This window comes from Bos mutus, chromosome 21 (assembly GCF_027580195.1).
Source record: "Bos mutus isolate GX-2022 chromosome 21, NWIPB_WYAK_1.1, whole genome shotgun sequence".
Lineage (NCBI taxonomy): Eukaryota > Metazoa > Chordata > Mammalia > Artiodactyla > Bovidae > Bos > Bos mutus.
The window spans coordinates 54,496,249-54,515,826 of NC_091637.1; the positions used below are offsets into that span (position 1 = coordinate 54,496,249).

Sequence of the window (19,578 nt, forward strand, 5' to 3'; positions counted from 1 at the left end):
CCACGCTTCCTTCTCAGCTTCGCCCCACCAACCTCTCCCTCATGCCACAGCCCCTCCCCTGCACCCCTCCTGCTCGTGCACAACCTCCCTACCAAGGGGCCTCCCTTCACCTTAAAAGCTACGCAGACTTTCCTGGCCACCAGCTTTTCCATGGCGGTCAGCATGACTGGATATCGAATCTCTTTTCCCTCACTGTCTCGTTCAACCTTCCCATCCAAAGCTGGAGATTTTCTGGCTTCAGCATGGGCATAGTCTGGCCCCACTGTGTACACCTGCAGGTACATAGCATCACTGAGTATGCCCACAGCTCACCCTGTATATGAGAAGGCAATATGAGCGTCATGTCTGTAGGCTAGTTTCCCAGGAAACATAAACAAAACAAACAAATCCCCTGAGTATTAAGAACAAGAAGACTGACTTTTTTTTTTTTTTAACTGAGATGGAACTTCAGTATCATTATGAAAGTTTCTCCATGGGACTCTAAAACTATTGCCTAGTCCTTACTAAGAAATAACTTACCAACGTTATTCCATTTTTCACATTACCCTTGCCCTCACTCTGATAGTGACAATATAAATACCTACTTCCCCAATCCTTGTCTTCACCTGCATATGAAAGCCAATCCCATTCACACTTTATTTTCTATAACTGCTTCCCTACACTTCTACTTGCTTCACAAGCACCCCACCCCACTCAGACATTTATAACCTCTTAAATCCCCATATCCACCATAACCTTGACATCTGTGCCATCTGTTGGCATAAACTCCTCATAGATGTATGAGCCTGTCTTTCGGACGCTGCTCTCTGGAGAGTAAACACTGCTTCGGCTGCCAATCTTCAGGAGAAAAAGGAAGGGGAAGGAAAAAAAAAAAGGTTGCCTCTAACTTGTTCCCAAGTCTTCCAGCTTCCCTTCCCACAACTTCATTCTTGCTCATCTACTTTTCTGCCTCCCCGGATATCTCCCACACCTTACGGAAGAGGCGCTGGCTTCCTCCTCCAGCTGAGCTGGGGTAGTAGATGTAAACGTTGTGGTCCTCTGCACTCACGGGCTTCTCCACAAAGGGCTTGGGGAAGACGGCTCCATTTACCTCCACCTGGTCTTCACCCTCTATCAGGTTGCACTCTGAAAGGTCGGTGTGTGGTCATTCCTAGGGCCCAAGAATGCTTCCAACTCCCAACTTCTCTGAGTTTTAATCTCCATCACCCTCAAATTTCTATGACCATACTTTAATAATAGATATGGTAACTAACATCTGTATACGAGGTCTCAGATTCTGTCCAAAGACCCATGGCTCTAGCTCTACCCGTAGTCCAGTAACCAAAGCCTCACAGAGACAGGCGGCACATAGCTGTCTCAAGAATGGAGAACTGGGCTCAGTCACAGAAAGCGGGGCAGCGTAGGACTGGACAAGGCCAGGTACTCACCCTCAGGCCGGGCAGGGTCACGGTTGAGCACAGCGTATCGAGGCAGGTCAATACCCTCCTCCTGCAGGATCCGGTACACCTCCCTCCTGTTACCCCCGAATAAATTAGCTGAGAGAGGTGGGGGCAGGTGACAAGGGGAGAGGCTAGGGATTTCATTCACTCAGGAATTGGGAGACACCCGTGTATAGAACTCAAGAGGGTTTGGTACAACAATTCGGCATGTTTGTTTGACTCTGCCCCTCCCAGAGTGGGTTCTCTAAAACAGGCGTGATCTCGGGGCCGCCCATCCCCCCAGTCAACAGAAAGCTGTACCTATCCTGGATGTAATACTGCATAGCCAGGTCATTGATAAGAAAAGGGTTTCGAAGCTTGGAGTAAGCAACAGCTTTGTCCAGGGGAAAGCCTGGGATGGAGAGAGGAAATAGAGAGGTGGAAGAAAGAAGGAGAGAAACAGTGAGAAAACAGCAAGAGAAACAGAGAAATGTGTTAAAGCTATTCGTTGCCACTGAGCTCCACAACCCGTCCAACCCAGCACTCATCCTCCTGCCCAACTTCGCAAGTCTAGAAAATCCATCAGGAAAAAAGCAAAACAGAAACTACTTGTAGGGTCCTTCCAGAGACCGATTTTGTCAGAGATCCGAAGAAACTTACAGAGCTTTCCTGAGGTTTGAATATGGGCTTTACACTAACCCCAGCAACTTCTCCAAGATGTAGGAAAAGCAAATCCCTTTGCACTGTTCTCTAGTGTCGGGAAGAGAGGACGACTTCTTTACTATTTGACAGTAAGAGCCTCATTTCCCAGTCCAGCATTCCCAACACCACTCCTTCCCATTTTCCTTCACAGACACCAACCTTTGGAGTGGAAGGAGATGAGGCAGTGGCAGGATGGCCAGTTTTCCACAGGTTCATTGAGAATCACGTCTTCTCCCAGGATGATAACAGTCAGGTAGTCAAACCTGCAGAGTCGCTCTAGGATCTGGGTCATTGGCTTGGACTTGGATTTCTTGGTCATGGCACAGATGCCAACAATGATCTGAGGTTCAGGAGGCTACCAGGAGGAAGTGCCATCAGGAACTTAGGAACTTCTCACCTGAACCGCCTTTAGCAGGGAACACTGCCTCATCATCTCCTTAGGGCAGAGTTTCTTGTCAGGACTTTGGACTTAGGGGGTCAAGGTTGTCTCCTAACTCAGGCCTAGATTGGGGTTCCTGCAGGGATTCCTCCTGCCACAGTGCGATACGTATACTCAGGCAGAAGAGTCAGAGAACCAATAATCATGAGACAACAGGAGGCGGACACAAGTAGAGGGGCTTCAGGGAGCGGCAGTCTAACCAGTCTCCACTGCCCTTCCCTTTCATCAAGAGGGCCTGTTTGTGACAGGGAGTCTAAGCATTTGGGAAGATTGGGAGGAGGTGTCTTAATCCTATGGAATCTCCACTATGGCGGGGGTCCCAACACCAAGTGACATCATGCCCCCTAATCTTACCACTTCATCCTCCTCATCCTCAAGGAGCTCGCTGTCACTCTCTTCTGGCCTCATGCCGAGTCCACGGGTGCCCAGCCCCTCATCTCCAGCTCCGAGGAAGAAGTGGGCTGTGGCACTCTCGCCCTCACTGGCCGGCAGTGACCACATCCCCGCCGGAGCACCCACTCATCCCGCCCTGAAATGGAGGGGATCCCCTTTAGCTCAGAATCCAAGTCCCACAGTAGAGGGTGGGGGTGGGGGATGGGGAATGAGAAAATAAGAGGGAACTACAAGGGGAAACAGGAAACAAAGCTACAGTGACAAGGATCAACAGGGAAGGAGGCGCGTGGGCTGTGACTGGCAATGACTAAAGATCCCCAAGAGAAAATCAAGGTTTCCCTTTTTTTCCCTGCTCACCCCACCCCCAACCAGGAGCCTGGGATGAGAATTACTGGATTAACCCTTACCGTGCTGGCATGTCCCTGATTCTGCCAGCAAGAAAAATCATTAACTCCAGCAGCAAATGCGAAAGGCAGTTCTTCATGGAGGGCCACTGTTGATTCCTACCATAAGAAAAGAAGGTTAGAATGACATTTCAAGTTCAGATTCACTCGAAATCTTCCCAGCCCTCCTCTACCTCCCAACGGCAAAAAGCAGAGACATCGCTTTGCCCACAAAGATTGGTGAAGTCAAAGCTATGGTTTTTCCAGGAGTCATATACGGATGTGAGAGTCGGACCATAAAGAAAGCTGAGCATCAAAGAATTGATGCTTTTGAATTGTGGTGCTGGAGAAGACTCTTGGGAGTCCCTTGGACTGCAAGGAGATCAAAATAGTCAATCCTAAAGGAAATCAACATTCATTGGAAGGACTGATGCTGAAGCTGAAGCATGCTGAAGCTAAGCTCCAATACGTTGGCCACCTGATGCGAAGAGCTGACTCACTGGAAAAGACCGTGATGCTGGGAAAGACTGAGGGCAGGAGGAGAAGTGGGTGACCGAGGATGAGATGATTGGATGGCATCACCAACTCACTGGATATGAATTTGTGCAATCTCCAGGAGATAGTGAAGGACAGGGAAGCCTGGCATGCCTCAGTCCAGGAGGGGCGTCACAAAGAGTCGGAAATGACTTAGCAACTGAACAACAACAACAATTCAAGAGCAGAGGAATGAGAGAGCTCAGTTGCTTTTGCTCTTCACCTCTATCTTCATTCCTACCAAGGACTAACTCAAAAAAAACATTGATTGATTGATGAGGGCATTGATTGATATGTTCTAAGCATTGTATAAGAACATTAAAATCCCTTTGCCCTGACTCTCCTTCATCTACTTTACCTTAAAAGAAAGACACCCAATTCCAGAAGATCTGTTCAAGAAAAAAGGTCTAGTGCTAGTTGGGAAATTCAGGATACAGGCATCCATACAACAGGCCCCAACCCATTCTCAAACTGAAATTTCAATTTTCTCTCTACCGTCATAGGGTACACAGACACAAGGCTGGTCTAGGCCAAGGTCCTTCATAACAGAAGTTACAATGAGGGGAAAAAAAAAAATCCTACCTAGAGCCATTATCAGTGAGAATTTTTTTTTTTAATAATTTTATTTATCTGTTTTTGGCTGTGTTGGGTCTTCCTTGCTGAGAGGGCTTTTCTCCAGCTGCGGCGAGTGGGGGCTACTCTCTAGTTGCAGTTCGAGGTTCTCTTTGCAGAGGCTTTTCTTGTCGTGGAGCATGGGCTCTACAGCACAAGGGCTTCAGTAGCTGCAGCATGTGGGCTCCGTAAGTGCAGTTCCTGGGCTCTAGAGCACAAGTTCAGTTGCGACAGGCGGGCTTTGTTGCTCCGTGGCTTGTGGGATCTTCCCAGATCAGGGATCGAACCCGTGTCTCCTGCATTGGCAGGCAGATTCTTTGCCACTGAGCCACCTGGGAAGCTCTGGTAATATCTTAAGAGTTAAAATTGAATTAGAACAACCTGGAAGTTCCACTTTTGTACACATATAGAAGTAGTGGTTCTTAACTAACTGTGATTATACTGTGCAATAAACAATTGTCAGGAGACACTTTTGGTTATCACAACTCGGCAGGTGCTATTGGCATCTACTGAGTAGACGCCAAGGATGCTGCTGAAAATTCTAAAAGGCATAGCATATACCTCCACAACAAAGAATTGTCCAGTCCAAAATGTGAGTGGTGCCGAGGCTGAGAAACTCCCTGTAGGGAAATTTTCCCACGTAAGAAGACATGTACAAGAATATTCATAACCTACTGTTGGTAAGGGTAAAACCTAAGAACAATTCAGATGTCAAAAGTTAAAGAATGATAAATATAATGTAGTATACACAAATGGTTGACTAATAGCAATTATTAAAAATGAATCAACGGCAGGGTTCCCTGGTGGTCTAGGGTTAAGAATCCATCTGCCAAAGCAGGAGACTTGGGTTCTATCCCTAACCCAGGAAGACCCCACGTGACTCTGAGCAGCTGAGCCTGTGGGCCACAACTATTGAGCCTGTGCTCTAGAGTCTGGGAACCGCAACTACTGAGCCCATGGGCCACAACTGCTGAAGCCCATGTGCTGTAGAACCTGTGCTCTGCAACAAGAGAAGCCGCCACACTGCAACTAGAGACAAGCTCCCACTCCCCACAACTAGAGAAAAGCAAAGAAAACCCACACTGCCTCCCCACAAAAAAAGAGAGAATTGGGGGATAAATTAGGAGCTTTAAGATTAAGATATACACACTGCTGCTGCTACGCTGCTAAGTCACTTCAGTCGTGTCCGACTCTGTGCGACCCCATAGACGGCAGCCCACCAGGCTCCGCCGTCCCTGGGATTCTCCAGGCAAGAACACTGGAGTGGGTTGCCATTTCCTTCTCCAATGCAGGAAAGTGAAAAGTGAAAGTGAAATCACTCAGTCGTGTCTGAGTCTTAGCGACCCCATGGACTGCAGCCTACCAGGCTCCTCCGTCCATGGGATTTTCCAAGCAAGAGCACTGGAGTGGGGTGCCACTGCCTTCTCCATACACACTACTATATATAAAATAACTAAACAACAAGGACCAACTGCACAGTACAGGGAACTATACTCAATATCTTGTAATAATCTATAATGAAGGGACTTTCCTGGTGAGTCAGTGCCTAAGACTCTGCTCACAATGCAAGTAGCCCAGGACTGATCCCTGATCAGGGAACTAGATCCCACATGCCACAACTAAAGATTCAGAGTGCTGCAACTAAGACCTGGTGCAGCCAAAAATCAAACAAACAAATAAAAAAACCTATAATGGAAAAGAATCTGAAAAAAGTATATATATATATATGTGTGTGTGCATATATATATGGATATATATATATATATATGGATCATTTTGGTGTACACCTGAAATTAACACAACATTGTAAATTATCCTTCAATTTTTAAAAAATGAATCAAAGCTATATAAAACATGAACAGCTTCCAAATGCAAACTGCAGAAATATACATGAAGGACAATTCTACTTGTACAAATAAAAATACTACAAATGTTTATGACTGCATACATAATTAGATACATCTGTTAACACTAAATCGTGGGAATAGAAGTACCTGTTATTCTTTTCTCCCAAAATGAAACTGAGTCATATCATCAATTTTCTACGTTCTGCAAAAGTTCTCAGAAATACTGACCAATGGATCTAATGAAAGCCACAAACTCCGTTAAGTAAATGGAATGATTTAGTCTTACAGACTTGTACAGTAGTCCTCAATAATTCCTTTCTGTATTTTTATTTTAAATCCTTACCCTTCACATGAACTCTGAAGCTTTGATTAGAAAGCCACAGCTAATCTTTATACAGATCCTGACCTTTCTAGTCTTCACCACCTGCTTTTCTCTGTTGTTCCACCACCAGACAACGCTCTCCTTAGACTTAACATTTCCAGTTGTGCACCGCAGGTCTTACACATACACACCCCTCCTGATTACAGGCTATTTCTTTGAATTCCATTCTAGTGACCTGACCCAGTTTCCATGACTTGTGACATTCTCAAGGTCCCTGTACAGTTTAAGCAAGCCGAAGTTTGTGGCAGGCTTTATCCTTTCTCCGAAGCAGGAGCTTTTTCTATGTCTAAGATTCCTAACCCTTCACACTTTCTGCCACTAAGCCCTTCCTGGTTTGCTACTGAATGTACACTATCACATTCTTGAAGTTCTATTTTAACTCTCTAACAGGAGATGGTAATAGAATAGCAAAGGAAAATGTGTTCACAAATGTGGAGCTGAAGGAACATGAAAGGTCTAAATTCATAGTTAACAAAGCAGAAATAGAAGCCTGACAGAAATAGCCATGAAATAAGCCAGGATTTATTTAGATGTACCTCTGGGAGAAGCTGGGCTTTAACCCGGTGTTCCAACAGCCACAGCCTGTTTCTGTGCTCTTCTCCCCTTCCTCCTCTCTCTTTCCTAATACTTTGTTGCAAAAGAAAACTTCAGACCCTACACTCAGCTAAAGGGCAAGTCTTACTGGGGCAATGTGGAAGGGAGAGAGGGAGGGAGGGAGGAAACAGTAGGTAAGGAGAGGGAGGGGCAGGGGCACAATCTCCTCAGGAACATCTATGTCAAACTGGATCTAGAGAAGGGATGTGTTTTCCCTGGTGGCTCAGATGTTGAAGAATCTGCCTGCAACACAGAAGACCCAGGTTTTAAGAGAAGGGATAGAAGGGAGGGTTCTGTGCCATGCTTAGTCGCTTCTGACTCTTTGTGACCCTATGGACTGTAGCCCGCCAAGCTCCTCCATCCCTGGAATTCTCCAGGCAAGAATACAGGAGGGGATACCCTATCCCTTCTCCAGGGGAATCTTCCTGCATTGCAGGCAGATTCTTTACCCGCTGAACTACCAGGGAAGCCCAGAAGGGAGGGTAGGTGGTTTAGTCCCTAAGTTGTGTCCGACTGTTTGTGACCCCATGGACTGTAGCCTGCCAGGCTCCTCTGTCCAAGGGATTTCCCAGGCAAGAATACTGGAGTGGGTTGCCATTTCTTTCTCCAGAGGATTTTCCCGACCCAGGAATCAAACCCAGGTCTCCTGCATTGTGAGCAGATTCTTTACTGACTGAGGGAGGGTAAACTGTGTTAATTTCTTTCTCCCTTAGAATTTAGGGCTGCTTGCCTAGTCCTGTAATTTCTTTAACCACCATGCACTTGTTGCAGGGCCCCATTAGTGGTGAAAGAGAAACGTCAGTACAGAGTCCAGGCAGAAATCTTTCCAACACAGTTAAAACTCCTCAGACCATCAACACTGTCTTCTTCAACAGTGGACCCCTTAGTTCCTACTTGATACAGGTTTTGTTTGTTTGTTTTGGATGCAGACTTGAATGATTCATACATACCCTTTTTCTGCCACCGATGAAATGTGCTGATGCCCTTGTTCTCTGTATCAACTCCCTCATATTGCTTTCTTTTTCCTACTTGCTAAAATGACTCTTCCTTGACTCCCTGAACTACCGTTCTCTCCTCCTTCACTGATCAACTGATCCAATGAACAATCCGACTAACCCTCTCCCTCACTGCCTCCCCAACCTTAGGTAGTCGTTCAAACCCCGATGAGTCACCGCACTTGGTAACAAATTTACTTGGAACCCTCAGTGCTTTCCACCCTCCACCTCCACAGGCTGTCTGTGGGCCACTCTCCCCACGCGCCCTCCCTCCAGGGTCACCTCCCTCCTCCAACAATCCCCTTCCTCCAGCCGGCTCTCCGGTCCGACTCCACTCCCACCTCGCCTCACGCGGACCTGCCCACTCTGACCCTCTCCCCTGCAGACGCCCTGGCTCGGCAGGACCCCTCTTCCTCACGCAGACCTCACGCGCCCATCTCTTCTCTCGCGGACCCCCTCCTCCGCGCTCTCCTCACTCCGCTCCCGGTCCCGATTACCACCGCCCATCCTGACTCCTCTAGCCTTTGCCCGCCCCCGCCTTCCCCGCCTCACTCTCCCTTCGCTGACATTGAGGCCTCTCGGCTGCCTCCCTTCCCAGAGCGGCCCCCCGGCCACTACCAACCAGGGCCCTCAGCACCAACGGAGCCCACTCCACCCAAGCCCACCCCCTCAGATACCGCCCCCAGCCCCCAGCCACTCCCCCACCGCCCCGGGCCCTCACTCACCCGCCTCCCCGCGCTCGCGCAGCCGAACCTGCCGGCAGCGACACCTGACAGCGGCCCAATCAAAGCGCAACTTCTCTTCGGTGCCACCAATCAGCGGAGGGCGCGCACCGGCTGCGGAGTCAGGCTGCGTTGGCCGGCGCTTCTGCGCGGAGGCGGGTGGCCTCTAGTGGCTCTAGGGAGGAAGTGCAACCTGACGTTCTTTCTCCGATTTCTAACTGCGTCGCCACAGTCCATACGCTTGATCTCTTAGAGACTTTCCAGTGAGATGAAGTGGGGGGTGGGGGGGGCAAGATGCAGAGAAAAAGGCAGAGTCTGTCGCCATTGCACCTCCTTGAGGACAAAACCAGGTCTTCTGTTTGTCTTGTAAAATAAAACGGGATATGATACATGTGGTGGTGGTTGTTGTTCAGTCGCCCAGTCGTGTCCAACTCTTTGTGACCCCATGGACTGCAGCATGCCAGGTCTCCCTGTCCCTCACCATCTCCTGGAGTTTGTCCAAGTTCATGTCCATTGCATCGGTGATGCTCTCCAGCCATCTCATTCTCTGATGCCCTCTTCTCCTTCTGCCTTCAGTTTTCCCCAAAATCAGGGACTTTTTCAGTGAGTTGTCTGTTAGCATCAGATGACCAAAATACTGGAGCTCCAGCTTCAGCATCAGTCCTTCCCGTGAATATTCAGGGTTGATCTCCCTTAAGATTGACTGGTTTGATCGCCTTACTGTCCAAGGGACTTTCAGGAGTCCTCCAGCACCACAGTTCAAAGGCATCGATTCTTTGGTATTCTGCCTTCTTTATGGTCCAGCTGTCACAACCATATGTGACCACTGGGAAGACCATAGCCTTAACTATACAGACTTTTGTCAGCAGAGTAATGTCTCTGATTTTCAACACACTAGGGATCCAATAAATGTACATTGCAAATGTTAACAGAAGAGTGAAAGTGGTTCTGGAGACAAAAACAGAGACAAACAAATCAGAAAGTTGACAGATGGAAGAGAGACTTAAAAGGAGACAATAAAATGGACAGACTCCTGTGCAGCCTTGGACAAGTCAGTGAATTTCCCTCAGCCTCTCTTTTCTCACTTGTGAGACAGTAGGACTGGAAACTCTAACTCACAGGGTACTGATTATATGAAAGCCTTTTGCATGTGTTTGTATTGTTATCTTTGCATCCTCACTCAGGTTTCCCTGGTCAAGACAATTCCAAGTTCTTTTACAAAGCAAGTTTGTGTGCCGGAAGCTCTGTGAGGCCAAACTGAAAGGCCAGAGATTGGAACAGAGAAAGTTTTATTGCAAGGCCAAGCAAAGAGAACAGGTGACACATGCCCCCAAACCCCAAATGCTTCGAAGGTTTTCGGGGAAAAGGTTTTATAGGCAAAATTCCGGGTGAGGGCTGCAGGTATGTTACTTTCCTCTGATTGGTGAGTGGTAAGGTAATAGGGCAGTGCTCCAGGAATCTGTTATTCAGCCTGAAGTTACCGTCTTCCACCTGGGGGCGGGGTTGGGAGGTGGCTTGTGTGTGTACTCGGTCACTCAGTTGTGTCCAATTCTTTGCAACCCCATGGACTGTAGCCCACCAGGCTCCTCTGTCCATGGGATTTTCCTGGCACGAATACCGGAATAGGTTGCCATTTCCTCCTCCAGGAGATCTTCCCAACCAGGGAAAATCAAACCCATGTCTCCAGCATTGGCAGGCAGATTCACTGAGTCCAGTGTAATCAACTTGCCACTAGGTAACTGGCAAGGGAGGAGGCTTTGTTCCTGTAGAACTAAGCATATTGTTATGTATATTCCTTTAGGAGGAACCAGGATCCTACTTTAACTGCTGCACTATAGTTTTATATATATATATATATATATATATAATTTTTAAAAATGTATTTGGCTGTTCTGGGTCGTCACTGCTATGTGGGCTGTTCTCTAGTTGTGGCCAGCAGGGGTTACCCTCTAGTTGCAGTGTGCAGGCTTCTCATTGCGGTGGCCTCTCTTGCTGGGTCACCAGGGAATGGTGGCTCAGCAGTAAAGAATCCAATGAGGGTTTGATCCCTGGGTCGGGAAGATGCCCTAGAGGAGGAAATGGCAACCCACTCCAGTATTCTTTCCTGAGAAATCCCACGGACAAAGGAGCCTGACAGGTTACAGGTTACATGGGGTTGTATCTAAGGGTCAGATATGACTTAGGGACTAAATCCCCACCCCTACCACCTCTTGCTGCAGAGCACAGGCTCTAGAGCAGAGGGCTTCAGTAGTTGCAGCTCCTGGGTTTAGTCGTCCCGCAGCATGTGGAATCTTCCCAGACCAGGGATCTTCCACCTGGGGGATGGGACCTTCCACCTGCATTGGCAGGCAGGTTCTTCACCACTGAACCATCAGGGAAGCCCCTGTGAAACAGAAGGGAAGGAGGCAGGGCACAACCTTTAAAGAATGACATAGCCTGAGGTCACAACATAAACTGATTTCAGTATGAAGTGAAGTCGCTCAGTCAGGTCTGACTCTTTGCGACCCTGTGGACTGTAGCCCTCCAAGCTCCTCAGTCCATGGGATTCTACAGGCAAGGATACTGGAGTGGGTTGCCATTTCCTTCTCCAGGGGATCTTCCCAACCCAGGGATCGAACCCAGGTTTCCCGTATTGCAGGCAGACGTTTAACCTCTGAGCCACGAGGGAAGCCTTGATCTTCAGTATACACTCCCTCCTAGTAACACATCAGCAAGCTAAATGACACACCCAGAGGTTCCATGTCAGTCCCAAGGTCAACCATCAAAGATCAAAAGTGGGTGGTAGCCCAATGACTGGAAATCTCCACCCCTTCCCCCCAAATAGTTGGAACAATCCTCACATTCATTAGCCTTTGAAATTACCCAGCCCATAAAAGCTAACCAGGGGGGCTGTCCCCTGGTGGCTCAGATGGTAAAGAATCAGCCTGCAGTGCAGGAGACCTGGGTTCGATCCCTGGGTTGGGAAGATCACCTGGAGAAGGGAATGGCTATCCACTCCAGTATTCTTGCCTGGAGAATTCCATGGACAAAGGATCCTGGCAGGCTGCAGTCCAAGGAGTCGCAAAGAGTCGACACAACTGAGCAACTAACACTTAAAAGCTAATCACACTACATTTTGAGGCTTCACTTGCCCTCTTCTGAAGGCCCACACTCAGTGGACTGTGTTTCTCTCTGAATAAATCCACTTCTTATCACTTTGTCTCTCATTGAATTCTTTCTGTGATAAGATATCAAGAACCTGAGCCTCATTAAGTGCTGAAACCAGTTCTGTGACTTCAGTTGGAAGACCATTGGCTGGGTTTGTGTCCCAGCCATGTGGGTTCAAGTCCCAGACTGGCTTTTGGCTAAGTTTGAGTCCTGGTACATGAGTTCAAGTTCCAATCTGAGGTAAACTGTTTCACCTGCACTATAGTTTTTTATTGTTCCTCCTTTGTTTCTGCTTCCCCTCCCTTCCTTGACTAGCAACTATTTGGATCTACCCTTTGGAACCCGGGGAAGTTCTTGGGAGCTGAAGCCTATTTCCAACAATCAAGAAATGGGGGACACAGTAAGACTTCCATGCCCAGGACCCCTACCCCGGGTCCTGCTTGGTCTCACCTCTTTATGAGTATACAAATACCCATAGCTTAAAAATTCACCAACTTTGCCGTTTGGGGAGACATTGCTTTGGGAGAGATCCCCAGGGTCCCACTTACTTGCAGCAAGTAATAATAAGTCCTTCCTTCCTCTGTTTTTCACCTTGGTTGTGTCTAATGGCTTGATACCCACCAAAAGGTGAACCCAGTTTTCAGGTACCACAACTGCAGGACTCCATCTAATCCTGATAATTACTCTCTTAGCAGGAGAAGGAATTGATGGACCGAGAACAGAGGTGATTATCTTCTAAGGATACCCACATGAGGAAGGCAGGAAAAGGAGCACTAGGGAAGCCTGAGAGGAATGAATGAAATGAGAGGAAACGGATGGAATGGGGTCTCATCAGTGAGGCCAGAGGACAAGGTGAAGAGGATTTCTTTTTCTCAAAAACTCTCTTAAGATGAACAAATTTCTTACTGTCTTATGAGTACATCAAGATAGCTGAAAGACTGGACTAATGCCCCCATGCCTACCCCACCTTAACTGAGCCTCCATACTGAAGCTCACATCTCTATTTCAGCTCCAAGCATTCATTTTCCTTCTGCCAGGACAAAGGTCAAGTCACACCCAAGTCATACTTGGAGATCAGGAACAAAACCCTCTAAAATCTGAATATGCACCATGTGAGAAGAGAGGAGGAGAAGGGACCAGGAGGAACGCAGAGATTCCTTGGTGACCCTTTGTCCTTGGACACCCCTCCTCCTTACACTCTGGATTAAACAGCATTAGGGAGCCAAGAGAGGAAACACATGTGGTGGTTAGAGACCTGTGCCTGCCTGTTCCCTTCCTACACCCCGTCATCTCACCACACCCTACACCTCTCCTTACACTCCCCTTCAGCTCAGGAACTGGGAGCTACAGAGAGAAGGGGAGGAGGAGGAGGAGGAGGAGGAAACAAAATTCCCTGCCCAACTCCAGCCCCACGCCCAGCACAGACAGGAGGTAGGCAAGCCTGCCGAGAATACTCAGAGGGAGTCCTGTGATCAGCAAATAGGTCCCAGCCTGGAAAATTCGCTGAGAAGAGATCAAAGGTGAAGTAAGAAATGGAGAGGAGGATGGAGGAGGGGGTAAAAGTGGGGGATCCTGAGAAGCGGAGGAAGGACACAGCAGGGCTTCAGACTTGGGGGCAAGGTGGGATGGGGGTGGGGAAAACAGCTAGATGGAGTAAGAGTTGGTGTTTCCCCGATGTCTCTCAGGGAATCTTTCCATAACCTTGTAAGGAGACTTGCACAGGTGTGACAGGGAGGAGCCTTGGTGCTCTTCCTGGTTCTAAGGAAGGGGTGACCTTGAGCCAGCGGGACTGTCTTTCTCAGTGTCTGCCTGTGTGCTTTCTCTGTGTGTCTTCCCCTGGTATCTGTTTATGCCACGGGTTCCCCGAGGCCACCTCTCCTCGGGAGACAGAAAGGTTGCAGGGGCAGGCCGAAAAAAAACGAGAGCAGGTTGGGCAATGTCCCCCTCTTCCACCCAACGGGGCGACGAACGGAGGGTTCCGATGAAACCGAGAGGCTTAGGGGAAGGGTGTTAGGGTTTCGTCGGGCCCCTTGGGTGCTGTCCTCCACTTGGTGCTGAAATCTGGGCGGCCTCACCTCAGGTGGGCCCATTCCTGGGCCTAAGGCTGCAAATGACCAGTCTCCCTAATCTACCTGGGGGGGTGGTGCCTACCTCTGCCCCCGCACACCTAGCGCGGTGGCAGGCGGGAAGGCGGGGCCTGCACGAGCCCCACCCCTGGAGACTGCAGCGCTGCCTTCTCCTGCGCCCGCCTGCCGCTAGCTCATTGCGCCTCTCCTGCAGTCTGATCGGTACCGGCTTTCACTCCCGCTCCAGCCTCCACGCCAGCCCCTATTTCGGCTCCAGCCTCGCACTCAGCTCCGGCTCTCAGCCTGTCTGCATCGCCCCCCTCCTCCCGGATCCTGCCCTGAGCCAGCAGCTCCTGCCCTGAGATTCCGTAGGCAGACCCTCAAGCCATGGCTGGTCCCTTCTCTCGTCTGCTGTCTGCCCGCCCCGGGCTCAGGCTCCTGGCTTTGGCTGGAGCTGGTTCTCTCGCCGCTGGGTTTCTACTCCGATCGGAACCTGTTCGAGCCGCCAGTGAACGACGGAGGCTGTATCCCCCGAGGTACCAGTGTCTCAGGCGCTCCGGGGGAGGGAGGGAGGGGGGAAGGTCAGGCAGGTGGTGATAGGGGTGGAGATGAGAATCTGGGCAATGGAGAAGGGGTATAATCACGCAGGTTCTGGAGGGGGGCGCTGTGCAGTCTGGAAACCTCAATGGGGTGGCGGTGAGGGGAGGCCAAAACCATAAGGTGAAAGCATTCCCGGGGACTTGGAACCCGCAGTTCCCGTCCCCAAGGCCAGCTCTGGCCCTGCGAGTTCTGACTGCACCTACTCTGCTCAAATTCCTAATTGAGAGACCAGGAACTATCCTTTCCGCTCTCCTCCATCTCCCTTTCCTGCTGTTCTCTCCGGTTTCCTGAATTCCCCTCCTTAGTCTTTCCCCTCCCCCATCCCTAATGCTGCTTCCATGGGAGAAAAGAACGGAGCAGATATGGGAGAACTGAGCCTCCAGCCAGAGGAAGCTAGAACTCCTGGGAAAGAATAGATCCTGAAAGTCCCTAATGAGATTACCAAGATTTAGCCGGGCTCTAGCCTCCCCTCCTCCCAAGGAGCAAAGCCAGGCATGCTCCCAGCTGAGTGCACTGGGTCCAGGCCCCTGTGCCCTCCCTCCATGGTTACTAGGTACCCCCTCCCTAGTGCTGAGTACCCAGACCTCCGAAAGCACAACAACTGCATGGCCAGTCACCTGACCCCGGCAGTCTATGCCCGGCTCTGCGACAAGACCACACCCACTGGCTGGACGCTAGATCAGTGTATCCAGACTGGCGTGGACAACCCTGGCCACCCCTTCATCAAGACTGTGGGCATGGTAGCTGGTGATGAGGAGACCTATGAGGTAGGGGGCCCCAGAGTTTCCCGGTAAAACCCTGTTCATCTTCCCAGCAATCCCAGTTCCTTCCCCCTGAAGCCCCTCACTTTCCCTTAAGACTGGACCATCCATACTCATGTTTTCCGACCCGGTGAAATCAATCCACAGTGAAAGCTTGGGAAGGGGTTCCCTCTCCTTAACCACCTTCTCCCTCTCAACTCCCCCTCAGGTATTTGCTGAGCTGTTTGACCCTGTGATCCAAGAGCGACACAATGGATATGACCCCCGAACGATGAAACATACCACCGACCTGGATGCCAGCAAGGTAGGTTAAATATCCCACTTCTGATTTGCATTGCCTTTTGTACAACATACTGTTTTCTCCAGTCCCTTCCACCATAATTATTCTCTGACTCATAGTCATTATACTGCTGAGCTTTCAAGTCTCAGTGTGGGGAAAGAGTTGTATGTTAAGGAGCAGCCGCTGTGGAGAGGAGCAGGCGTTGAGAACGGCCACACCCCAAAGTGGGCAGTGTGGGGGAGGGTTCACAATGAATGCCCCTTCAGTTGGCATACTTGCCCAATGGGCTGTCCTTCCAGTGCAGGCAATGAAGACTCCTCTAGTCCTTATGGTCTCTCCTTCCCAAGGCCCTCAGCTCCCATCCACCTTGTTTCTGTGACTTACCTTAATTTCTACTATTCTCCAGATCCGTTCTGGCTACTTTGATGAGAGGTATGTATTGTCCTCAAGAGTCAGAACTGGTCGGAGTATCCGGGGACTCAGCCTGCCTCCAGCCTGTACTCGGGCAGAGCGACGAGAGGTGGAACGTGTGGTCGTGGATGCGCTGAGTGGCCTGAAGGGTGACCTGGCTGGACGCTACTATCGGCTCAGTGAGATGACAGAGGCTGAGCAGCAGCAGCTAATTGATGTGAGAGGCTTTGAGAGGGAGCTGGGCAAGGGGGGCAGATAGAAAGACAAGAGAATCAAGGGAGGCTGGGCCAGATGAGGTAGATGGGCTCTGAGAAGCCCGGGGGCTACTGTGTAGATTCTTAACCCAAGTCCTTTTACTCTCCTCAGGACCACTTCCTGTTTGATAAGCCTGTATCTCCATTATTGACCGCAGCAGGAATGGCTCGAGACTGGCCGGATGCACGTGGAATCTGGTATGAGGCTTAGCTTACCCCAGGCTCCTAAAAGTGCCCCTTTTTCCTCTATCTCTCCCTTGCCCTCCCTCTTAATTCCAGTTCCTCCCTCTCTCCTGCCTTCAGGCACAACAATGAAAAGAGCTTCTTGATCTGGGTGAATGAGGAGGATCATACACGGGTCATCTCCATGGAGAAGGGTGGCAACATGAAGAAAGTGTTTGAAAGATTCTGCAGAGGCCTCAAAGAGGTTGGAGAAGAATGTATAAGGGAACTAGCTGGGAGGACTTAAGGAAGAAACTAGAATATGTAGATGGGGATATAATTTATCAACCAACCCAGGACACTTTTCATAGTGAAAGAGATTACCACCAATCACTCTAGTAGGACAATAGGTATAAATCAGAACTGTCCAGGGCATATGGTCCTGGTATACATGGACCAGGTATACATAAATCTGGGTATGGTCATCCTAAGAATAGGAAGAGAGAAAGAATGTCAGCAATCTAAGGAAGTAAACAAAGCAGTTGCCAAATAATGCAAAGAAGGAATTGAGATGGTGAGTCAGTGCCTGGGGGGCATGTGGTGGAATGTGCAGATATAAGAGGAAGGTTTAAGCTTGGACAGATATAAGGAGTGAGGGGTTGGTATGTTCGTGATTCCCATGTAACCACCCATTTCTGAGCCAAGGTAGGCCTTTACTCTAGATTCTGTCCTTCTTACTAAAGTAGCATGTCTAGATTTTAAGCTGAATGGGAGGGAAAACAGGGAAGGTGGAAGATGGAATGGTTTAAGTTCCAGACTGTGTGGCTCTACGTGAGGGGTTGAACTGAATCCTCAGTCCTATAGGAATTAGGTCTCCATATTTGAGTCTAGATTAGAAATTCCCATTAATCCAATCCTTATTGTATGGTCTCATATATACAGTTCTGTTTTGGACTTGTAAAGGGAAAGAACTCTCCTTCTTTTAGAATCTTAGCTGGGAGGTTCCTATTATTTTTAGCGGGTAATAGGTAACATATCTTTGACCCACTGAAGTGGGTAGGGAAGTACTTTTTATATGTCTTAGTATTCTCATCTGTAAAACTGGGGTAAGAAGACTTCCTACATTTAAGTGGTGGGGATTAAGTGAGATAATGCATATAAAGCATGTGGCCCATAGTAAAAGTTCACAAGTGTTAGCTGCTGTTATTATTCTAGATGGAAGGATTTCCTCTTGTTCAGCATTATAATATCCCCCATGCCATGGGTCTTTCTGAACTATGAACAAGGTCCCCCTTAGGTTACGTAGTGGTCTTCACGAACATTACCCTGGCAGGTCTCCAGTCTTTTCAACTCTAGTGGTCATCTTCATGATTGGGATGTTTAAGTGGAACAAGAACACGCTTCCCACACTCCTCTCCCACCCTCCACAAGTATGAGTCCAGCTCTTCTGCTCCATTTTCACCTTTCTGCTTTCTCTTTTTCCACAGCTAACAGGCTCTCTTGCCTCTTCCTGTTGCAAAGCCTACACCCTCATTTTCTGGCTGAAAGAATTCTTCCAAGCTCTAGCTCATTAGCAAAGTAAAGATGTCAATGCATGCAGAACTCCCTGAATAATCAATCCTTTCTCAGTTCAGTTTACCACCTCCGTTCATCTCCCCAGATCATCCTTAGCACATCATTCCCTGAAGTTTCTCTTCTTCCACACAGGATATTTTTGCACAATCTCATCATGATGGGCTTGCAACATCAAAAATATCTTTTATGCATGATAATAATGAGCCATTTCCAAAAAAAAAAAAAAAACAGCAGTGTCATTCTTTCACATCCCAAATCTTTGGTTCTAGACATATTTCTAGAGCTCCTATGGGTCCAGCTAAGGGAGGGTTTGCACAGCCCTGACATGTCACTAATGGAGGCTTTGTGCACGCAGGTGGAGCGGCTGATCCAGGAGCGTGGCTGGGAGTTCATGTGGAATGAGCGTCTGGGATACATCTTGACCTGTCCGTCTAACCTGGGCACTGGACTTCGGGCAGGAGTGCACATCAAACTGCCCCTGCTGAGCAAAGTAAAGGAGTTGGGCTAGAGAGGAGTGTGAGGGAGGAAGTGGCCATGTGGGGTGGAAAAGGGAGTGTACACTTTGGGAAGCAGCAGCCATTGTAGGACTATTGACCCTGCCCCCAAATCTCTATCTCCCCTCTAGGATAGCCGCTTCCCAAAGATCCTCGAGAACCTAAGACTCCAAAAACGTGGAACTGGAGGAGTAGACACAGCTGCCACAGGCAGTGTCTTTGATATCTCTAATTTGGACCGACTGGGCAAGTCAGAGGTGAGATTCTCAGGGATTATGGATAGGTCTGTGGGGGGTGATTTGACAAGGAGTGAGCCTCAAGAATGTAATGGAATCTGAAATGAAACTCAGGTTGACTGGGGGAAAACTGGCAATGAGTTCCCAGAGCAGGCAAATCAGCGCTAAAGAGAGTCAGGTTGTGGGAAGCAGAGATCAAGGGTCAGTATCATCCAGGTGGAGCTGGTGCAGCTGGTCATCGATGGAGTAAACTTCCTGATTGACTGTGAACGGCGTCTGGAGAGAGGCCAGGATATCCGCATCCCTCCACCTCTCCCCAACAAGCATTAACTCCGTCCCCAGTGGATGACTCAAGACTCCCAGGACCTCTGCCATTCTAATGGCAGCCCCTTCTTGCCCTGGGTGCCATCATCAACCCACACCCCCCTGTCCTAGTAAAGGCTCCATGCTATGCTTCAGTTGCCTGTGTTATTTCTAATGGTGGGATGAGGAGGAACTAGCTTCCAGGAGAAAAAAAAAAAAAGGCAATGGGATTATTTATGATGAAAAGAGACTCCAGATATGGCATGCC

The 19,578-nt window shown here is 49.0% G+C and overlaps 2 protein-coding genes across 15 annotated transcripts in view; one reads left to right on the forward strand and one right to left on the reverse strand.

The window, feature by feature from the left end:
• The window catches only part of PPIP5K1 (diphosphoinositol pentakisphosphate kinase 1), a 40,077-nt gene extending 31,004 nt beyond the window's left edge, over window positions 1-9,073 (reverse strand). For 9 of the 13 annotated variants that reach the window (XM_070358831.1, XM_070358829.1, XM_070358826.1 and 6 more), the window contains exons 1-9: window positions 9,025-9,073; window positions 3,360-3,455; window positions 2,914-3,088; window positions 2,280-2,475; window positions 1,740-1,830; window positions 1,428-1,513; window positions 971-1,125; window positions 736-837; window positions 111-272 (exon numbers count right to left, since the gene is read on the reverse strand). In XM_070358831.1, coding sequence (XP_070214932.1) covers window positions 111-272; window positions 736-837; window positions 971-1,125; window positions 1,428-1,513; window positions 1,740-1,830; window positions 2,280-2,475; window positions 2,914-3,060 — 939 coding nt within the window. In that variant the 5' untranslated portion in view covers window positions 3,061-3,088; window positions 3,360-3,455; window positions 9,025-9,073. Of the gene's footprint in view, window positions 1-110; window positions 314-735; window positions 841-970; window positions 1,126-1,427; window positions 1,514-1,739; window positions 1,831-2,279; window positions 2,476-2,913; window positions 3,089-3,353; window positions 3,456-8,254; window positions 8,522-9,024 lie in introns of those variants that run through there. The other 4 variants (XM_070358825.1, XM_070358823.1, XM_070358833.1 and 1 more) reach the window with 4 other exon arrangements.
• A 4,478-nt stretch (window positions 9,074-13,551) lies between these two features.
• Window positions 13,552-19,449, forward strand: CKMT1A (creatine kinase, mitochondrial 1A). 2 transcript variants are annotated; one of them, XM_070358440.1, is made up of 10 exons: window positions 13,552-13,688; window positions 14,482-14,770; window positions 15,403-15,601; window positions 15,804-15,899; window positions 16,282-16,503; window positions 16,653-16,738; window positions 16,844-16,967; window positions 18,633-18,767; window positions 18,903-19,028; window positions 19,224-19,449. In XM_070358440.1, the coding sequence occupies exons 2-10, from the start codon at window positions 14,622-14,624 to the stop codon at window positions 19,335-19,337; spliced, it is 1,251 nt and encodes a 416-aa protein (XP_070214541.1). In that variant the 5' UTR covers window positions 13,552-13,688; window positions 14,482-14,621; the 3' UTR covers window positions 19,338-19,449. The 2 variants fall into 2 exon arrangements, with proteins under 2 accessions (XP_070214541.1, XP_070214542.1); XM_070358441.1 differs by having other exon boundaries at window positions 13,591-13,688; window positions 14,449-14,770.
• Window positions 19,450-19,578: the final 129 nt, after the last annotated feature.